Below are 22079 nucleotides of genomic sequence, written 5' to 3'. Positions count from 1 at the left end.
GATTAAACATGTGTTACAGAGTATTCGGATTTATTTCTCAATTTAATGTCTTGAATGTTCAAACACTTCTTGTGTCCTGAGAGCTAATTCTGGCATTTATGTCTCATTTAGGGAATTATCCCGCATGGGAAGAAGTTTGGCATAGTACTTATGCTAGTCAATCCTGCATGGCGGGAGAAGTTTTATGATAACTCATGTGTTTTTATGTATCCCGCATAGCGAGAGAAGTTGGGGTAGCTCTTATGCTATCCTAGTATTGACCATGGCATAATAGAAATGCACTGTCATGGTCAATACTAACCAAAAGATAAAAAAACATGCGAGCGTGACTTGCAGAAGTACTACTAATAAAAGATCTTGTTGAGTTCTTGAAGTGAAATGAGGAAAGTAAACTCCTATACAAATTAAGAAATAACTTTGTTTGCATGACATAATCATGTGAATGAAGTAAGTCATAAGTGTCTCCTCGTTCACAGGAGTTCTGAATAGTTCTCAAAATTATGGCAGTAAAGTTTATGCCACATTTTGAGGGAGAGAATAGATAAAGATCAATTAAGAAAGATATAATTAAGAAAGATAAGATAAAGATCAATTAAGAAAGATACTCTCTATTAAGAGTGAGATAAAGATCAATAAGAAAGATAAGATAAAAATCAATTAAGAAAATACTCTTCATTAAGAGTGAGATAAAGATCAATTAAGATGAATATGACCGTCGAAGGAGTACAACGGTCATAATAACGATACCCCTAAGCAGAGAAATAGCTAAATTCCTAGACCTTTTACAGTTCAGATAGGAAGATAGTGTAGTCAGCCAAAATTTATACTAGAAGAGCCTCAAAGATATTAAGGCAGTGCTTAAAACGCCATATGAGGTTTTAACAGATTAAACCCAAATAAGAAATTTGAAGATACACTATCTTTACAGAAGATGGGATAATCTGAGGGAGCATGGTATGTAGAGACCTAAGACTTAAAGAGAAGCAGGTCTGCGTGCCCACTCTAGTGATTCAAAAAAAACAATAAATTTCTCAATACCTGTTGATGCTGTATGACTTACACAACACCTGTTGTTAGCTTTTCGAAGAAGATGAATAATGTAAACAAGGATCTTGTAATACAGAAGCCTGTAGAATCAATTATCTCTTGGCAATGAAGAGCAATAACAGCCCCATATAAAAGTGTCAGTAGCTGAAGCCCCAGAAGGTCTCAAAGAATTAGAAAACCAGCTTTTTCTGATGACTATAAAGTCTATGTTAGTGAAAAAATTCAAATGGACGATGATCCCACCTTATTTGAAGAAGCCATAAGAAGCGCTCACTCGTCTAAATGGCAAGAAGCCATGGAAGCTAAAATAAATTCGATGAATACCAACGATGTTTGAGACTTAGAAGAAATTCTTAATGGAGCCAAAACAGTAGGCTGTAAATGGGTCTATAAGACAAAATGTGACTCCAAAGAAAATATGGAAAGATATAAAGCACGACTTGTAGCAAAAAGCTTTACGCAAAGAGAATGAATAGATTACAATGAGAGTTTTTTTCTCCAATCTCATGGAAGGATTCTTTTAGAATTATAATGGCGTTAGTGGCATATTATGATTTAGAGTTACATCAGATGGTTGTAAAGACGATATTCCTCAACGGGGATTTGTATGAAAACATTTACATGACACAACCCAAAGGTTTTGTCATGAAAGCAAAAGAACGTATGGGATGCCGCCTGCAGAAATTCATTTATGGGTTAAAACAAGCCTCTAGACAATAGTATTTGAAGTTGATGAAACAATACGAAAGTTTGGGTTTAAAGAGAATGAGAAGGACAATACCGTTTATGTAAAGTTCAAGAATGGAAAATTCATTTTCCACGTTCTGTGTATAGATGACATCATACTCACTAATAGTGATGTTAATCTGCCATTGGAGAAGAAGTTCTTGTCCTCAAGTTTCAATATGAATGATCTTGATAAAACGTCATTGGTTCTAGGAATTGAAATTCACCGAGATAGAAGAAAATTGGTATTAGGACTATCGCAAAGGCATACTTAGAAAATATTCTAAAGAAATAAAGTATGCATACAAGTAAACCTACACCTGCTCCTATAGTCAAGGGTAATAGATTTGCGAACCTTCAGTGTTCCAGGAACCAATATGAGATCGATCGAATGAACATGGTTCCATATGCTTCAGCTGTTGGAAGCTTAATGAGTGTACAAGTAAGAACTTACCCTGATGTAGCTCACGTATCCGGAATATTTTGGCAGAAGTTCAGTCCAGATATAGATCACTGGAATGGAGTTAAGAATGTCTTGCAACTTTACGAAGTATTATAGGCCTCATGCTGAGTAAGACAGAACAAGTACTCTCAAATGGGTACAAATGTTAAACTTCGGCGAGATGTGTAGTGAAATCTACAGTAGATGCTAACACTCGCAGTTGGAGTTTTATTATAGAAAAGCTCCAAAGAAACAGTTGTGGTATCATCAATGATGCATACCCATAGTATAACTTGTTATGAGGCTTCAGGACAGACAAAAGTGGTTAAGAGAATTTATACCTAGAATTAACAGTGGTAGACAACAGCAATAACCATTTAAAGTAGTTCACTCCTATGACAACAGGTCAAGTGTGCTGCCAAACACATTGACATTAAGTTATATGTTGTAAAGGAGAAAATCCATAATCATTTTGAAAGCATTGAGCATATAAGTATCGAGCAGGTACTTGCGGATCCGCTTACCAAAGGCTTACCACCCAGTGCGTTCAGAGAACACACAGTCGACATGGGCTTACGGGAAAGCCTATGATTTCTTAATACTAAGGGCCTATAATAAGTTAAAGATCTATTTTAAAATAGAAAGGTGTATTATAGCCTGTTAATCTGATAGTGCTGACTATTATGACGAGGCATGCTCTATACACTAATCTGTAATGAAATAGGCACCAAGTTAAGTATTCTAAGTTTAAGACTAAGCTTAAAGTATAAGATGAGATCAAGAGAGAGAATGTTAGGATTGATCTCATCTGACTTGATCCAACGAACGAGTCAGACCCCTTGATCACGTCCTGATTGGGGGCGCTCAACCGACTCCTGGTCGGCGGCCCCCTGTCACACAGCGCTATAAAAGAGAAAGGTGAGGGAACGAGGTTGGTTGACGCCACTAACCCACTAACAAACCCTAGAAGGCCCCATCCGATCACGGGCGCGCTGCAGTGACAGGAAGTACCGCCGGCTGCGCCGCCGTCCTCTGGATTCCACCGCTCCACATTGCATCGCCACTGCCATGGCGACTTCTTCCTCCTCTACCTCCTCTGCCAAGACGAAGGTATGGGCCTCTCTCTCTCTCTCTCTCTAGGTTTCACATCGATGAACTATATGATATTTATGCCAAATTAGTGAAGTCAACCCGCTAGATCTACTCCCAGTCGATCCTAAATTTACTACAACTTCTAGTACTCAAATGATGTGGGAGCAAAGCCTATCGAGCACTTTGGTTCATCAGATTCATGGCTTTACACCATCTGCGACAACGCTATGACTATGAGTTTGAGCAATGCCTACAAAAAGCTCAAAGCACGATGATATAAGCATCTAGTTAGCAGCCTAATCAGTGATACATCTACAAGACGAACTGGCAGTTCATAGTTCTGACCTTTAAGATAGAAGTGAATCCATAGCCATAGGCAATAGCTGTCCGTCGGTCTGTAAATGTGCGCCATTCTGTGGCATCCACTTCAGATGGAGAAGATTGCCTTTCTTTCTTCTGACAGGGAACACAACGTGGTCATAGAAGGTCATTCAGAGGTAAAAGAATGATAGAAGATATATGGCTCCGTGACAAAAGACTGCGTAGTAATCAACCTGTGGCTCCAAGAAATGGATCTCAGCATATCTGCACATGCAACGGTAGAAAAAGCGCTGCTCCTCCTGAGCTTCCCACACCCTCGTCAGCAAGGAGCTGCATGTTCCTGATTCTTGTCGAATGCCTAGCTAAAACCATAGTCAAGCTGAAGAGAAGCTCAGTCCTGGAACTCCGTTCCCCTAATGCCAATCCGCATGGTCCCCGCTAACCGTTGTGGTTCCCGGCTCCCAGAGTAATCTGGTGGATGAAGGGGGCGGTGCCGTTGTGGCCGGCCGTACTGCGCATTTGCACGAGCAGGTGGTGGGCGCGTGGCGGGATCGCCCTCCGCAGCAGAAAATGGTGTGAAGGAGGCCAGCCTTGAAAGTTGAAACACGCCACGGTGGCCGGTGGGTAGCGCGTTGAGGCTAGCACTAGCAGCGACTGGCCGACCACAGTGGCAGCCGTGGCACTGGCACGCCTGCGCTCGCGGCTGCCATCTCGCATTCTCGCTTGCCACAGCGTTGGCACTGCGGCCGAGGACCGATTTCTCAGCAGGCTGCATCGCGACATTGTGATGCAGAGTGGGAGGCGCAGGACTGCAGGAGGGCCGGGGACGACGCTGTGAGCAAGATAGGGCTGAGCCAGGCAAAGTCGGCCGGAGTGACGAGGACTGCCGGTTGAGCTCGAGAAGGGCCTCATCCTCGGTGCGGGAGTCGATGGAGCAAGTTTATGGCCTTCCACGTTTTCCTGTGGCTGTGCCCGTGGACTGGGCTGCTAGGGCCAAAAGCCTCGGAGCATATCGAGCAGGGGCGGTAAGCAGAATAGCCATTTTTATCCTTCAAAAGTTTCTCAAAAAAAAAAAATTATCCTTCAATGTATATGAATTATCAAAGTGGCCGGTTAAATTTTGAATATGAAGTATCAAAATAGCTGTTTCAGCTCTTAAATTTTACTTTTGGCGTTAATCACGTCCTTGAACTATCAAAATCACTATTTCAATAATCAACCTTTGCAATTTAGCTCAGTTTCATTCATAAACTATTAACTGACATTAAAAGTCCTCAAACTTCTCTTTTATGCCCATCTTTATTCCTCGTCCTATATGGCCCACCACACTGCAAGTGTCGTAGCTTAAGGTCCCTTTGGTTGGCTTCCCAACCTGCTTTCACTTTTTAAAAAGCCAAAAGCCAATCAAAGGGGCAGGGAAGCCAACCTGTTTTGGGCTGAAAGCTGCTTTGGGCCTCTACCGCAACACTCTACCGCCTAAACCCACATACATCCCTCCACATGCGATCACTGGACCAAGCTGTGTCACCGACATATATCCTAGCCTCCTCAGCTCAACACGGCTCGCAATTCTCTCAACAACGACCGTCCACCTCTGCTCACGGTTGTGTTGAGCTAACAAAGCATAAATATGTGGCGTGCCACATTGGATCAGGATCGAGGAGCAAGGATGAGCCTAAATAGAAATTTGAGAACCAAGACATCCACTTATTTGACAGTTCGTAGATGAAACTGAGAGCAAAAGTAAAGTTTGATGAATGAAATGGCCACTTCGATAGACTGAGGACAGAATTGAAAGTGAATTTTAAGGACCGAAACAACCACTTTGGTAGTTCAGGGATAACATTGAGCATAGGGCGGTAGTCAAAGAATGAAAATGACTATTTCATTCATGCAAACACTATAACCACTTCCTACAACTCTATCATGGAAACAGAATATAAACTATCTATAGTGCACATATTATGCTAAGAGTATGTCACATTGAAATACTCAACTTAGAACACATTTAGTTTTGGTGATGTGCTTTGAAGCCTGTGCGATATAGAAAATCACCAACAGAGCCATACATTTTCTATCTATCTAGTAGTGTGCCATGACACAGTACTCCGCTTCTACAGTGGAAATAGCAATTGTCTATTGCTTTTATCTCATTCAAGATAGTGGAGAGTCACCTAAAAATAGAGCCTATAGTTGAACATCTAAAGACCCAATCCGCATCGGTAGTTACACGCAACTCTAAAGAAGGCGATGGAGGGAAAAGGACGCATACTATATGTTGAACACTAAAACTTATTGTTCTTTGTAGAGGAAATATGTGTGTGATTGCTTGCTTGTACTAGTTTTAACTTAAGTTAAAACTTGCATGTACTATTCTTTGTTAGGGAAATAATTTTTTGGAGCTCCGGTGTTTACTGGACCTCGGGTCCTGATTTGTCCCAATGGCTAAACCAGACCTTCAAAAGGTGCTCTCGGTCTGCCCGTTTTAATATTTTCTAGATTTTAAGGGGCAAGTATATATACTCCCCCACCCCCTTCTCTTGTGACGGCTCTTCTACCATTTAAAAAGGTGCTTTGGGTCTGCCTGTTTTAATATTTTCTGGATTTTAAGGGGCAAGTATATATACTCCCCCACCCCCTTCTCTTGTGACAGCTCTTCCACCATTGAAAATCACCTTTTGGAGGCCAAATAAACTCTCCTCTCCCTCTCTGACACTTGTGCAATTTGTGATAAATCTAAGAGTTGGGTTGAGAGATTGGTGATTGAGACCAAGAGAGAGCAAATCCCATCCTAGAGGACTCGTGGATTTAGTCAAGTAATTCGTACACGTAGGGGTCAAGCCTCCTAGATGGCTAGGCATTGCCTGGCAAGCTCCTAAGATTGTGGTGAGCCATGAAATTTTTGTGAAGGTTTCAATTTTGCCTTTGTAATGAAAAAAAATCAAGGTAATGAAGGCCAAGGTCGGCCTTTGTGGTTCCTTTGGCGAGGGTTAAGTGTCCAAAAGAAACTTGGTTCCCTTGGGAGCACCTCAATGGAAACGTAAGATTCACGGAGGTGAATCCGAACTTTGGTAAACAAATCACGTGTCATTTTGCTTTAACGTGTTGTGCAAGTTGACTTTTGGGTGGTTTGTCCCGATCTATATTATTCTTGTGTTTTGGTTGTAGGTTTTGGGAGGAATTAACTCACTGCATGTCTTACAACCCTCGGTAACCAGTAAAATCGATTAAATATGTAATTTTTCTCAATTTGTCTTCTTCGCATCACCCAGTATCCAACCCCTAGTATATGCGAGACCTCAGGTCGTCTAATAACTCACAAATTCCTTTGGTGATACTCCGTCCACAAAAGAATGTAACTATGACATTTGTGTCTGTTAAAATAGTTTTAGTTTGACCAAATTTAGAGCGAATAGTATTCAAATTTATGTCTTCAAATCGGTTTATTAACAAAATATATTTCATAAGTAATCTAATGATATTCATTTTGTATCATAAATGTTAGTAGTTTTTTTCTAAATGTGATAATTGTATTTTTTTTTGGACGGAGGATCTCAATAGCATGCCCTTTATGCCCCCAACCAGTAAGTCATGTTATTCTTTTCATCCATTCTACGAGGAATTTGGCTGACAACTACATACTAATGTTTGTGCCTGTCAACAATCTAATCTAGAGTTGATTACGGTAGCATGCAACGTAATCCCTCCCAAAAAACAAATACCATACGTTCACTGGTATATTATCATGGGAAAGCTGGACGCCTCGAATTAGCACGATCTTTCCCCTTGTCAAAATCAAATTAAACAATGTCATTGGTCTTAGCTTTGACAGGTTCCAGGGTGAAACTAGCGATCATGCAGTATAATAAGCATCACAAGCAGCGGAGGGATATGTTTGATTATGCATTTGCAGCATTTCCATGCCTGACCAATGACCATATCCTATTCGCAACACCTGACAACGAAGTACTCGGAGCAGCCAATAGCCATCACAGCTGAAGGAGCAAAAACTAAGGAAGAAGATAAAGGAGTAACAAACACTACAATAGAGTACTTGGACTGCTACTACTACGATGATGATTGACGAAACGGCCGGCAGCCGCACGCGTAAGCGCACACACACATGCCATGCACGTCGTGGGGTCGGGTCGAGGTCGATCGGCCGGCGGGAACGATGATTGCCTGCCTGCCGCCTTGATCTGCTTGTTTGGTTCTATTAAATCGGATGTTTGACACACACATAAAGTATTAAATATAGACTAAAAATAATTAATTGCACAGATTACGATGATTTTACGAGACGAATTTTTTAAGCCTAAGTGGTTCATGATTTGACAACGCGGTGCTGCAGTAACATATGCTAATGCCGGATTAGTTAGGCTTAATAAATTCATCCCGTGGATTACTGAGAATTTCTATAACTTATTTTATTATTATTATCCGAATACTCACATGTGACACCCCGATATGACATCCCTAACCTTTAGGGTCTGGATTTAAACACCACCCTACTATGTTTACTGTATCACGGTACCCATTCCGTTCTGTTGCATTGTTTCCTCCTAAAGAAACGTAGCTACAGCATCGCCCATTATGAGCACGTAATCATAGTGTTGTGCACGTTGCTTCTTCTCTAATCCATTTCTGCACCCGTACGTGCATCATGGCGTACTGGATGGGTCGGGGCACTATCGGAGTTGATCATAAGCATAAGCATCCTAGTGGGCAATTTGCCCTGCTACTTGAAGCACCCTGATACAGGCCACATGCCAGATTTGCTACCGTCCCCCCCGCACGAACGCACCTCGCATGTCGTCGCTGCCCCGTTCCGTCAGAAAAAGAAAATCTCGTCTCTGCTCCGTGGCGCAGGGCGCTTGTCCGCGTGTGGCCGCTGCCGCGGAAAAAATGGTTGCGCGCGCGGCGGGGCTCGGGAGGCCGCAACCGCGGTCCGCGCGAGAACGTGCCGCGACTGGCTCGGTGCGCCCCAGACGCCATGCTCCATGTGCGCTCAAAGCTGCTCGCGGTCGCGGAGGCGGGACAGTGGGACACGGAGGAAGCGCCCGGCAACTGGCGGGACCGCCGTCCCTCCTACGGACGGACCACGGTGGTGTGGTGCCCGCGCGCCCTGCTGTGCAGCTGGGGGACGCCACGGGGGCCGGGGGGCAACGTGGCGGTTGGCGAGCGCGGGGGGCCCGACGTGGACGCCTCCACGGGGTCCCGCTTTTGGTTTCGGTTACGGATGCGGGGCACGTATGGTGTGGTGGTGGCTAAAGATGGCAACGGGGAATTTCCCGTCGGAGGTTGCCTCCCCATCCCCGTCCCCGCGGGGAGAAAAAATCCTCGTCCCCGTCCCCGCCAAAGCTCACGGGGACGATTTCTCCCCCATCCCCGCCCCCGCGAGGGGAAAAATCCCCGTCGGGGATCCCCGTCCCCGCATTTGTTCATCATCATTCACATGAGTTCATGGACACAATATTAGAGTACACCACGAATCACAATCCAAAAATAGCTAAATAGCAAGAAGCAGGATATTAATCATCACAAAGGTGTAGAACTAGGGTTATTGCTGTTATATATACTCAGAAGACATTGGGCCTTCGTGGGCTGGTTGGGCCATCAGGAAAGAGAGCAAAGCCTGTATATAAACGGGGCGGGGATGCGGGTATCGGGGACGGGGAATGCTCCCCCAGACCCGTCCCCGCCAAACCCGACGGGGGACGTTTTCTCCCTGTTTAGATCCCCGTGGGGACATATTTGACTCCATCTCCATCCCCTAATATGGGAATTCCCCGCGGGGAATCGGGGATCGGGTCCCCGTTGCCATCCGTAGTGGTGGCAGCGGGAGAGAAGGGCCGGATGAGTGAGTGGATGACGAGCGAGGGAAATGCCAGCGCCAGGCGGCCGTGCGAGGCGAGCGTGCGCAAATTTGAATGCGGTTGTTGGGCTTCTTCAGCCTTGAGCGGGTACTGCTCCGGGGTTATTTGCAAAGAGCACGCAGATCTTTTCCACTGATTTCCCGTTTTCTGTCCAAACACAGCATCAACATAGGGGACCAGGGGTTCACATATTTTTTACAGCACAGATACAGATACTCATACATATACGTACCTTCAAAAGTCTAAAATTGAGCTAGCATGTAATGAGATTGATCGCCTCAATGAACACATTGTATGTCATTTTAAAACATCACCATTAAATTCTAAAATAAATCCAAAAAATATGAACACTCACGTCAAGTCAAGGATTTTTGAAGAAGTGGATAGGTTAGCGTAGTATATGGTGACTTCTCTTTTGCTAGGCCCGGTACTAAAAACCTACTTTCTTACTATTACGGGGTTTATTCGAAGATGAAATGTCATCCGGTAAGCATAGTTTTTCTATCCAAAAACATCTATAATAATAGGAATTCTAATATTCGATTCTTTTACCGCGTTGGGATATTTCGAATTCTTGAATAAACCAATTCAAGAAAAATGGATAGTATCAGATTGGGTGAGTTAGAGAATAGACAACGGTTTGTTGACGTTTTAGCTTCTATTTTTATTCTATAGATGATTTTTTGCTTTATTACTATTTATAGAAGGGAGAAACCATATGATATGAAAGTACGGTTTTGGAACGGAGATTTTTTTTTGAATACAATGAATAATCGTAACAAATGTTGGTTCAATCGAAGGATAGGTTAACCATAAGAAACCTGACCAGTTGAGCTACACTGGATCTTATTATTTGCACAAACACTTATATATAAACGCTATCCTATGAATGCTTACGAATAGACATAGGGCAAATCACTGTATTTTTTTTTCTAATTTTGATAGAAGCATATCTACCTTTGAAATAATTGTCATAAATAGGAAACATTCGTGTCGAGTTAGGTATTCGAATCTCTATCTCTATCTCTATCTCTATCTCTATCTCTACAATTAAAACATACGGATTGTCAACATCTATCCGGCAGGGCCAAAACACTTATGCGATCCATATCCAACAGACAAATAATCACCGCATCTCATGCGACAGGTAAATAATTACCGCATGAAGACATTGGAAGGCAAGTAAATAAAATGGAATAAAACTCATGGAATCACCGTTAGACAAATAATCACCGCATGGAGACACTGTAAGGCAAGTAAATAAAATAGAATAAAACGGAAAGAGAATTATGTGAAGAGAAAGGAATTTATTGGAATATCACCACGCAATGATCATGATCGTGATCCAAATCTCGTTCGTCGTCCTTCGCGTTGCGTGTTGAGAACCAGCGGTGAATCTAGACTAAACTGCTGCCGGGGTCGCACAGATTTATGAACTCAATTTGATGGGGTCGTAGCTGGCCGGAATACGCGGGGTTCCACTGATTCATACAAAGTTATCGGGGTCGCATGACCCCGACACATGCACTGTGGCTTCGCCGCTGTTGAGAACAAATATTTTTTTCCTAAAAAATGAATTATTGCCATGCCTCATGCGGGCTAGAATATTGTAAGTTCAAGTATACATGTTTTGGCAAGGCAGAGCATGGATAAATTCAATTCGATGCCTAGCAATAGATTTTTAGCCTTTGAGGCAACTGATGTTTATCGTAACTTTCAGACAACAAGTTCGAAGCCTAGCTTTTATTTTAGATTCATTACGATAATGAATGTGTTTCTAGATATTATCATGGTATAATACACGTGAAAAATTGAATTGATATATTCTTAATTTTGACTTGGCTAACAAACATCTCATTCAATTTATGTTGCACCTGTTGCAACGTACGGACACTCGTCTAGTCTATGTATAAATACGTTTCTTTTTGGGCGTCTGCAACATCAAATACGTAACGAGCTTTTTTCAAATAGCGTGGTTGCCATAGGTGAATAGACTTTAATTTATAATCGTGACAGCTTTGGTCGATGGTTTACGTAGTTCATGGATTTGGCTTGGAGTTTGCATTTGACCGGGAATTTTCGCAACCACTACTAGGTCGCTATTCCTGTCCGGCTGGCCGCTAGCTGCCATGGTCCTGGATACCTCGAGGTGAGCAAGGCTGCAGCTTCAAGAAACGTTCAACCATAAAAACTCGGAAACACGACTTTTATTTTCGAGAGTTTTTTTAAAGAACATCTCCGAGAGATTAGGTCAACTATTCAGACCCAGTACTAAATTTTGCATTTTAATATTTTTAAAAACATTTTTACAAATAAACCCTCAGCCAAACTTTTTCCAAAAATAGACCAAAACTCGGCGTCGGTCACGCCGAGGTATGCTGCTCGGCGTTGTGCCACGTCAGCAAGGTCGCTGATCGTCGACGTGGTGATGGGCCCCACAGAGCTCGGCGTCGCTTCAGTTAACGCCGAGCCTCTTACCATGGCGCGGGTAAGCCGTCCGCGGTCCCTTCTTCCTCCTCTCTCCATTCTATTCCCGTGCCCGCGTGGTGCTCTCTCTCTCGTCTCCGTCTCTACGAACCCTAACCCCCAAATCCGCCCCATGCGCCTCGTCTGCATCGACTCCTCCCGCGGCGGCCGCCGCGCTGTCCGTCAAGGTCAATAAGGCTTGGAGGTGTGCCATCCTCTCAGACCCGTACATCATGACGAGCTCGTGGTCGGGCCTCGACGCGTGCCCTCGCCGCAGGACCCCGACCTCACCGTCGTCGCCTCCTTCGACCTCAACCACGCCGACCTCGGCGTCCGCACCACCGTGGAGTTCCTCCAGACCGAGGGCCACCACGAGATGCGGCAACGGCTTCACCAATCCCTACTCCACCACGAGAAGCGTCCTCGTTGGTCCTGGTAGCTGCTTTGAGAAAGTCAGGTGCTCACTCCGCTCATGCAGCTAGGGTGTTCGACGAAATGTGGAGCTACCACTCAGACTAAAATTCTAAGTAACTTTAGACTGAAATACAGATTCGATTTTCTTATAAGTAGTGTGTTTTCATCATGGGTTTCATTTTCTAGATAAGACCTAGCTACCAGCAGAAAAACAAAAGCCACCAACACAGGCTAAATTTAAGAAGTTAATAACATAAAGGTGCTGTATAAATTGCTACATGTGGGCAGTGAATTTGCTTGAAACTAGATACTGTTTCATCAGATGCTTATGGTTTTCCAAATTCCATGTATTTTAGGTGCTAATATTATCTGTCATTACTTCTTTACTGACCCTGGACAGTTCAACACAAATGATTGTGACTGTGCAGTTCAGAAAAAAATATAGGCTGCAGCCTATCCTATGTTTTTATCTTTCAGTTCTGATTTGTATGCCTCCTGCCTACACCATGCGTGCCAGTTAATTTATAGTTTTGTTCACAAGTTTGTACTTCCTACTAGGGGTTTGCTTAGCACTCAAGTCTATGCTGCAGTTTGTGCGCCTCAATTTACAGTGCTCATTATTTCCTGATGGCACTTATTTGTTCACTATTTTGGTCTTCTTCGGAGTTACAAGGAATTTTAGTGGTTCATTCCAGTAATCATATCATTGCAAACCTTTCCACCTAACGCAGGTTACTACCTATCTTTCAACCTCTGTGCTGAATTTCCATAATCTTGTGCTGAAGTTTCCACCTCTGTGAACAAACAGGCATGACAGTTCAATTGGAAAAAAATAGCAGTGGCTTGATATTTATCTGCCATTGGTGAAATGAAAGCAGCGCCAATTGGTTGAATTATTCAGATAAGTAAGGGAAATGGTTGGGTTTGTCTCCCTGATTTCTTTAACTCAGCAAGCTTAACTTATGACTACTGCGCTGGTTATTTATGCATTCCATTGTACATCAATGATTCATTCGTGATTTGTTGCCTGTAGATGTAAAATAACAATCATATTAATAGCCTTTGTTTTAATATTTGTCTGATCTTTTCATGTTTAAATTGTGGAATTTTTGTTCCTTTTTTCTTTGAGAAGGGATATTTTTGTTCCTAAAGATGCACATAGGCTTGCTACTGTGCTTCAGAGTGCAGAATGCAGATCAGCCCCCACTCTAGAGTCCTAAACATGGCGCTGCCATTGGCTGCAATTTCTTAAAACATAGAGCTTTCTAACTGCCATATTGTTTATTCAGAAATTGATTTTAGAAGGTAAGCATTTTTCTCTCACAGGCTTTGCTATTCAATGTGTGTTAGTGCTTCTGTTGTAAATTAGCACATGTGAAGTAAGCCTTGTGTTAGTGTTGTCAGTGATGAGCTTGTTTAACCATGCATCTGTCACTAGCTTGGTGGTTGTTGGCATGATCATGCACTGTAGGACTGCCTGTATTAGAAAAGTGAGCGGTATGAATCAGGTTTCTCCCTTTTTACTTAAATCAACAGTTGCCTGACTACTGCCTGTTTTTGTCTGCCTATATTTGAGGAAACAGAGTATTATTAGTATGGTTGCACTCATAGGATGCTGCATTCTGTACTTCAGAGGGAATTGAAATCAAATGGCACATCAAATCTACTGAGTACAGCGAAATCAAATGGTGTCATCAACCTCTAGAGCTCGAACCTTCACCACCCAAGAGGAAGACCCGGAAGAGGATGACGAACAAGGAGGAGAAGGCCACGAACTGGAGGACCAAGGAGAGGAAGACGAAGAACAAGAAGATGATGCCGACTGTGATGAGATAAATACTTCTCAGCTAACTAGGATGTAACTATGCCGTGTATATGGTCTTGTGGACTTGATGTAGTGAACGACACTTAATGATGTGATGGTCTAGTGGACTTAAAATGGTGTACTATTTGCTATCGAGGCTGCTGTATGGTCTCCCTCGTAGGCTGGACGTTTTATATTGCCCTTGAGTAGGCTGCAGTATGGACTTAATGTATGCTTGGTCTGTCAAAATGTGTTGTCTGAGTTTACTGCTACATATGTTGGATGGCCTGCAAAAAAAAAAACTCGGCGCTAATTAATGGGACGCCGAGCCTCAGATGTCGGCGTGACACAAAATAACGCCGAGGCCGAGCATCGGTAGACAGTGCTATGTGCCCAGGCCGGTGCGGCAAAGTGCCCATGCCTCAGCGTTGGGTTGAACCACGCCAAGGTATGAAACACGGCGTGAACTGGCACCACACCGAGGTCTGTGGGACTGAGCACCACGTCGGATCCTGCGTGGCAAAGGTGACCAGTGTCTGCGCTGATGTGGCAGGGTTCGCCGATGTCTGACATGACGCTGAGCCTCCGTGGCATTATAATACGCTGAGTTTTGGTCTATTTTTGAAAAAAGTTTGGCTAAGGGTCTATTTGTAAAAAAATGTTTTTATAAAGGACTAAAATATAAAAATTTCACGCATGTGGCCAGGGCCGGTAATGACCCGGGCCTATGCGTGTTACTACCTCCGTCTCCGAATGAATACAATTCTAGTACAGTGTCATGTTTTAGTACCTTAAGTTTGATCAATTATAGATAAAAAAATATTCATGTTTATGATACTAAATAAATACCATCAAATTAATTATGAAATGTATTTCCATAATAAATTAATTTAAAGATATAAATATTACTTACTAAAAATTTAATTAAACTTGAATCACTTTTTGTGGCACGTAACTCGTAGCTCCATTCTTTTAGGACGGAGGTACTGTTTTCAGACTTTCCTCGGTCCAAAGATCAGATGAGCTAATCCAGCAACTTCATCGTTTCCGCTGAGCGCACAGCTGACCGAAACCGAGGGTGTCCATCTGCACCAGCAAAACATGCGGCCGGGAATTGACCTTTTCCAGCTTTCCTGCACCCTGCACAGGCTTTTTCAGGTCTGCCATGGCCCAGGCATTCCAAGCCGGGGTACACGCGCCGGGGGACACGTAGTGGAAACCACGCGGTAGCTTAACAAGAGAGGCGCAATTAGAGAGCCGTTTGGTCTCCCTTAACTCGGCGACCCCCTCCTTAATTCTCTACTTCCCTGCCGCCGAGGCAACCGTCCTCCCTAGTCCCTCCTCCACCTCCACTCCCCACGCCGCGCGCGCGTCCGCCCTCTCCTCCTCCCGCTCCAAACCGGAACCGCGTCGATCCCGCGCCGTCCGCGTCCGCGTGGCGCGTCCAGGAGATCACACGACCCGGCGACGGGCGGCGCTGCGAGGCTGAAGACGCGGCGGCGGATTTGAGGGCCTCGCCGGCTCGATCGCTGCTGGGCCGCGCTCTCGAGGTGAGGAGGTTTCTGGCGCTTGCTGCGTGGGTTCCGGAGCTAGGGTTTAGGAGGACCTGTTTGGTGCGTAGCGCCGATCTATTCGGCGTTTCTTCCTCGATTTGAGCTGGGGAGCAGGATGGCTGAGCTTGTCCAGGCGTGGGGGCGGGCGATCGGGGTGTGCCGATGGGAGGGGTGATTGGGCTACCCCTGCTTAGTGTTGATCGCGAGCTCGGCTGGATTAGGTGGTTTTGGAATTCTGGATTCGCTCTCTGCGGTTTTTGTACGGAGGACGCTAGGGGTGAATCCGGTCGCTCTTCTCTTCCTCGTGTTCTTCGCCGGCCCGCTGTGCCACTTGGGCTTCTCGCTGCGGATTGTACTGGCAATTTTGGCATGGAGTGACTCGTGATTGGGTTTGGTTACAATACAACACGACTCGGGCTTGGCTGCTTGCCAAGTTAATCTTACCATTTACAATACAACACGACTTCGGTGATTTGGAAGCTTATTACCCCGCGGTGCATTTTTTTAAGACTAGGTGCTTTGCGCTAGTACATTATCTATTCTTTATTTAAAAAAGTTAAACGAACATATACCAAAACCCAGCGGTAGATCCTGAATTCCAAACTAAATGACGCTCCCCATGCTGTCTGAATTTCCCAAGGAACTATTGTTTTATTCGCGCAACGATGCTGGCAACATGTGCATTACCTTTGGGTACAACGAACTTTTGCATCATTAGTCGATTTTGTCCAAGTGAATTCTCGGCAACTTCAAGTGAAATCTGGCAGTTTAGCTGGTACAATGTCCACCGTCATATTTTTCCCTTGTCTCTGTCATGGCGGGCATATCCTTGATGCATGTGCATAGCTCATGAGTGGCAAGTATTAAAAAAGATCCCTGTTTCCCATGCTGCTTCTGGCGAGAAATTATTAGGAAACTGATTCGTCTCACATGCATGTGCATTGTCCTGTCTGTTCTAAAACCATCAGAATCTCCGCGAATAATGTTTATTTGCTTTGTCCCTTGCTCAATTGATGTATGATCCCATGTAGCAGCTGCCATTTGTCCAAAAGATCTTCTTTTTTATGCTTTATAGTAGATCTACAATGCATTTATACATTGTGATGCCACCTTCCTCCCCTGTTTCCTAGCCTCCATCTAGTCACTCCCCTTCCCAATTTGCTATTATATCCACACGAGAGGGCTTTGGGGCATTAACTGTAGCTGTTCAAAGTTTCGGAGATTGAAATTGGTAAAATTTCATTTCCATACGCAATTCAGTCACCTACAATTTGTGGTCTTATGGATGGCTCAGGGTTCATTGTTTTACATGCTAATTTGGTGCCCTTTGTTGTTTTTTTTTCTTATGAGCAGAAAGTTCCTGTTGCTTGTTTCAAATTGAAATTTAGATCAGCTCTGTTCTTAATTTGAGGCTTACCCTATTTATTTGGTGTCTGGTTGTGTGCCTTTAGGTACATATTGGTTGTTGCAGCAAGCTGGTTTCCTGAGTTCCACATTGATGTGGTTTGTTCTGGAAATTTCTATTCGTCATGGATGCTCTTATGAGCTATGCAAAGAAGGCTGATCTTGCTGATGAGACTCTAAGACCACCACTAGTTCCATCAGAGAAGCACAATGCTTTCCGCGCAAGGGATGTTGCATCCAGGTGCAAAACTGATCAGGCTGATGCCACTAAGATAAGGCGATATACATCACCAAGTCTTGGCCGGACCTCAGCAACTGAAGGCACACCAGCGCCCAAAAGAGCTCAATCAGCAGATAGAAGAAGGCCGTCGACACCTTCAACCTCTCCCTCTAAGGTGTCAACACCCTCAACGCCTGCATCAAGGTCCATTACACCAGTTCGTGATACCACTAGAGACTTACACAAGAGTTCCAAGCGTATAGCAAGCACAAAGGCTCCTGATGGCTTGTGGCCAGCAATGCGTAACTTGTCTTCCTCCTTCCAGTCAGAATCTGTGCCTGCACCTACTACAAGAAAAGATAAGGTAGTCACTGCCTTGGATTGTAGCAAGGGGGAGGAGAGTGTTCTAACCGAGAGGAAGAGAAGTCCTTTCAGAAGGAAAAACATTGGTGAACATTGTGAGAATGCTCAACCTTCAGAGGAGACCCCTAAGAGGGTAATTGAGCAACACAGATGGCCAGCCATGATAGCTGGGCAGGCGCCAAAGAATTTCATGTCAAGAAGCATTGACCTTTCTGACAAAGCTACTAGACCAGTCCTATTATCAAATACATCAAGAGGCCTTTCACCAAGGAAGGCACCTTCTGTTGGACCAGTCCAATCATCAAATCCATCAAGAGGCCTTTCACCAAGGAAGAACCCTGCTGCTGAAGCTTCAGTCAAACTGTCGAATCAATCATTGGATGAAGTGGCAAGGAGTTTGGCTATTCAGGCAAGCAGAAGAGATGATAAGGTAGATTCACAGACAATAGAGAGATCCAAATCTTTGAGCCGACCAAACAGAACAGTTACTTTTCCTGTTCCAATTCTACAACGCTCATCATCACCAAGCAGAGCATTGCCAGCTACGTCCTCAACTTCCAGGACCTTTCGGAGCCCATCTCAGACAAGGCCTTCAACACCCTGTCGGTCCCAAAGTGCTGGAGCTATCCAAGCAAGTGTTCCGTCTCCTCTTATTAACTACATGGTTGATGCGCGAAAAGGAAAGAAGAATGCCAGCCAAATCGAAAATATTCACCAAGTGCGTTTATTGCACAATAGACATTTGCAGTGGCGCTTTATAAATGCTCATGCAGAAGATGCTTTATCTTTTCAAAAGGCTACTGTTGAGGTAAAAATTAGCAAATTATCTAGTTGCTCTTACTTTTTTTTAATCTAATTTTACTTTAGTTGGCCTGGTTTGTGTCATTTTGCCTTGTTCTTTCTTGGATTCCAGTACTTAATGCAGTTAGAGGCTTAGAGCAACCTCTATGATAACATAACAGCAGTTCATGTAATACTTTCCTCTTCACAAGTTAACCTTGCAGCTGCAAAATATCTACACAAAATTAAACATAAGCTTTCTGACTAGGGTACTAGGCACTTCTCTTCCAAAATCAATTGGTTTTGTAGTTATAGTACCAACTGTTTGACCAAAATAGCTGAGAGAAACTTTTTACTCTGTAAAATTTGCCCATATCTATGATTTTATATTTAGAAGTTTGTTTGTGATCTACTACTCCTTAGAATTGGAACTTTTTTGGTGTACTTGTTTATTTAGTTTTTTGAGTGATTTTATTCATGAAACTAGTTTTCCGTCTTCTTATGTGAAACAGAATACCATTTATAATGTTTGGAGGAATACTATAAACCTGCGGGATTCTGTTAATATGAAAAGAATAATGGTGCAACACTTTCAGCAAGAACTCAGGCTTTACAACATTCTGAAAGAACAGGTATATTCCAGATCATTACTTGCTACATGGTACTAGTATAGTATTACTATTGTGCTAGCATGATAATGGTAAAATGTGGAAAAAAAGTTCGCATTGTTCGATTGCATTGAACAGCACATTATATAAGTATATATTTATTTATCACATTATCTTTTCAAAGAAGGATGGTACAAAACATAAAAACTATGACTATTTGCAGTACTTTTTTTAGCACTCGTATTGCTGTAGTTATTACCGTTGATCAAAGGCACAGATCAGCATTTCTAAAATATGCTGTTGTTTTGGTTCAGATTGCTTACCTTGAACAATGGCCAACACTAGAAAGGGAGAATAGTATCTCTTTATTAGGGGCAACTGAGGCTCTGAAAGCAAGCACCCTGCGCCTGCCAGTTACATCGGGGGCAAAGGTATGCTAGGAACTCTATTTACTGAATTGCACACATTTTAGTATGCTGTTCTTGTGATTTCTGCCATGTTATTGACTATCATATGAACAGGCTAATGCAATTGCAATCAAGAATGCTGTATGCTCAGCTGTTGATGTCATGCAAGTTTTGGGCTCATCTGTTTGCTGCATGCTTTCAAAGGTCAGATAATTGCATGCATTTGACTTTGAATTTAGTATTCACTTTTATGTTGGTTTCTTTGATAAAATGAGGTCTTTATGTCATAGAGTATGTACTCATTCTGCACAATAGCTATACAAAAGAATGTTTCAGATGCTCACCACATATAGTTGATGTTAACAAAGCAATGAGAAATGTTCTTCTCTGACAAAGAGAGTGATAAACCCACATTCTTAAAGTTTTATGGAACTCAATAGATTATGACTCATCTACTAGCATTATCTTTATATTCAATCAAACTATCTCAGATTGCTTACCTTGAACAATGGCCAACACTAGAATGGGTCTAAAAACAATTAAACCCACATTCTAGTCCCAGATCTCCAAATGATACCCAAACTAATTATCTCGCAAGAAGAATTGCTAATCCATTGTACCTCTGAGCCATTAACAGATGCCCTATTCTCCAAATGATACCCAAACTAATTATCTCGCACTTGTTAGTGCTTAAAAACTTGTTTTACACAGTCTGAATAGGACCTTTACAAAACTCATGACCCCAGGTAGAAAATGATATCCTTTTAAGTATTCCCCTTGTTAAGGTTGTTTTGATTAACATTACAATATCTTAACAGGTCACGGACAGCACATCCTTGGTTTCAGAACTCTCTGTCATAGCAGGACAAGAGAAGGTCATGCTTGATGAATGCAGAGAACTCTTAGCTGCAGCTGCAAAATTGCAGGTACTTACTTACATTCTGCCTAATCTAATAAGTGCAGTTGACTGAAAGTTTAGAGGCTATAGTATCCCGCCACATTGGTTTTATATTGCGGCCTTCAGTACCCTGCTGTTTAATTGTTTATCCACTAATTGGGAATCAACCTATCTTCATTACTTTTGCACGATCTTTATCATCAGAAATCAAGGGTCCTAGTAATTTCATAATTGCTTTCTACATTGTATATGTGTAACTTGGTACAAGGTACTGTAGTTGTAAAAGACAAGGTGTCCACATAAATTCAACAGTTGCAACTAATGAGTTGTGATATTTAGATCAGAGGAGAAATAGAGTTGAATCTTTTCTCTCCAGGTTTAGTATGTAAACTAACTGTCTCCTACCATTAACTTTGATCGTCTCACCATTCACCTTAGCTTGGAATATCCCATGCAAAATTAACTGTAGCCTATGTACTTAACACCACTGAGTTTGTTATAAGAAAGAAGCCATTGAACTGTATTAGAGGAAAGTAGGCTTGTACAATACTTGACCATTGATGTTGAATACTAGTCTTGCATCGATGGATCAACTGTTTTACGAGTTTTCTTCTTGGGAGACATGGTCACAGCAGCTTGTGGACAAAACTTACCTATCCGTTCCCAAATTCTGTTCAGGTGCAAGAGGGGAGCCTACGGACACATCTTGTGCAACAGAGACAAAGGGCTTCAGGATTGAATTTGGCAACCTGAGCAAGATGCAGAAGCCCCAGGCCATGCCATTGAACAGGTACAACTGCGCAAGTTGAACCTGCAACTATAAGTACTGCAAACAGAAAAGAAATCTGTAGAGACGAAACAATAGGAACAAAACAAATGTTAAACATCCCCTGGAGATTCATGGTGTGATGCGACAGCTAACTACCCGCAGTGCATAGATATGACAGGTTTACTGAAAAGACCTCATCATATGTAAATGGTTTTCACCATATAATGCACTCCCAGCCTTTTCTAGTAATTTTTTTCCTTATTTTTGTTCCTTGTATAGAGTGGAGCCCTCTTCTTTGCCATTGTATTTTTTGACATTTGGAAAGAAATACATAGATGAAATGGATGGGCTGAGATGTTGATATCATTTTTTACATCTTCCCTTTTTTTGAAACCTATATATAACAGTTTTTAGCTTTGCTCTCTTTGGCAACGTAAGCAACTCCAGCGTTATACTTTGAGCGCTGACATCGTATTAACGTTCAGATTTATCTTTTCTGTACCCGAAAGTACTGGTGCTGAAGATCCCATCAGTTTTTATAAGCGGATGGTAACTCACCTGGAGTATGGATTGCTGTTTACTCAATAGATAACACTGGTGCCAGAGAAACATCAGTTTGTTGAACTATAGACTTCGCTTGTTCTGCATTTCGCTTGTGTTGCCAGCAAAGTTTTAATGTTAATGTATCACCTTCAGCATTATCAGGCTCTTCACCTAGACTCACTAAAGTACAATTAAGCAAAGAGCATCCAAAAGTAAATCTCATTGCTTGAATTCATGTGCAGCATGTAAAATCTAATTTTGAAACGATGGTGGACTGAATTTACTACTCCCTTCGTTGCAAATTATAAGACATTTCGTTTTTTCTAGATACGTAGATTCTGTTGTG

General features: G+C 42.8%; 1 protein-coding gene and 2 long non-coding RNA genes across 5 annotated transcripts; 2 read left to right on the top strand and 1 right to left on the bottom strand.

Moving 5' to 3' along the window:
• Positions 1–1496: 1496 nt before the first annotated feature.
• On the bottom strand, positions 1497–4576 carry LOC136549860 (uncharacterized). Of its 2 annotated transcripts, none has more exons than XR_010782070.1 (5): positions 3862–4576; positions 3653–3763; positions 2228–2340; positions 1829–1982; positions 1497–1722 (listed from the first exon to the last, which is right to left on the bottom strand). It is a non-coding gene; the product is annotated as an uncharacterized lncRNA (long non-coding RNA). The 2 variants fall into 2 exon arrangements; XR_010782071.1 differs by having other exon boundaries at positions 3653–3760.
• A 7302-nt stretch (positions 4577–11878) lies between these two features.
• On the top strand, positions 11879–14459 carry LOC136549858 (uncharacterized). Of its 2 annotated transcripts, XR_010782069.1 has the most exons (3): positions 11887–13115; positions 13193–13289; positions 14018–14459. It is a non-coding gene; the product is annotated as an uncharacterized lncRNA (long non-coding RNA). The 2 variants fall into 2 exon arrangements; XR_010782068.1 differs by having other exon boundaries at positions 11879–13115; positions 13193–14459.
• A 1004-nt stretch (positions 14460–15463) lies between these two features.
• LOC136549856 (AUGMIN subunit 8-like) lies at positions 15464–21576 on the top strand. The gene is made up of 7 exons (XM_066541283.1): positions 15464–15738; positions 17193–18536; positions 19021–19140; positions 19431–19547; positions 19638–19727; positions 20342–20449; positions 21100–21576. Exons 2-7 carry the CDS (start codon positions 17271–17273, stop codon positions 21172–21174), a joined length of 1776 nt encoding a protein of 591 aa, XP_066397380.1. The 5' UTR covers positions 15464–15738; positions 17193–17270; the 3' UTR covers positions 21175–21576.
• The last annotated feature ends 503 nt before the right edge of the window (positions 21577–22079 follow it).

Source organism: Miscanthus floridulus, chromosome 4 (genome assembly GCF_019320115.1).
Source record: "Miscanthus floridulus cultivar M001 chromosome 4, ASM1932011v1, whole genome shotgun sequence".
Lineage (NCBI taxonomy): Eukaryota > Viridiplantae > Streptophyta > Magnoliopsida > Poales > Poaceae > Miscanthus > Miscanthus floridulus.
This window is presented reverse-complemented; position numbering and strand designations above follow the sequence as displayed.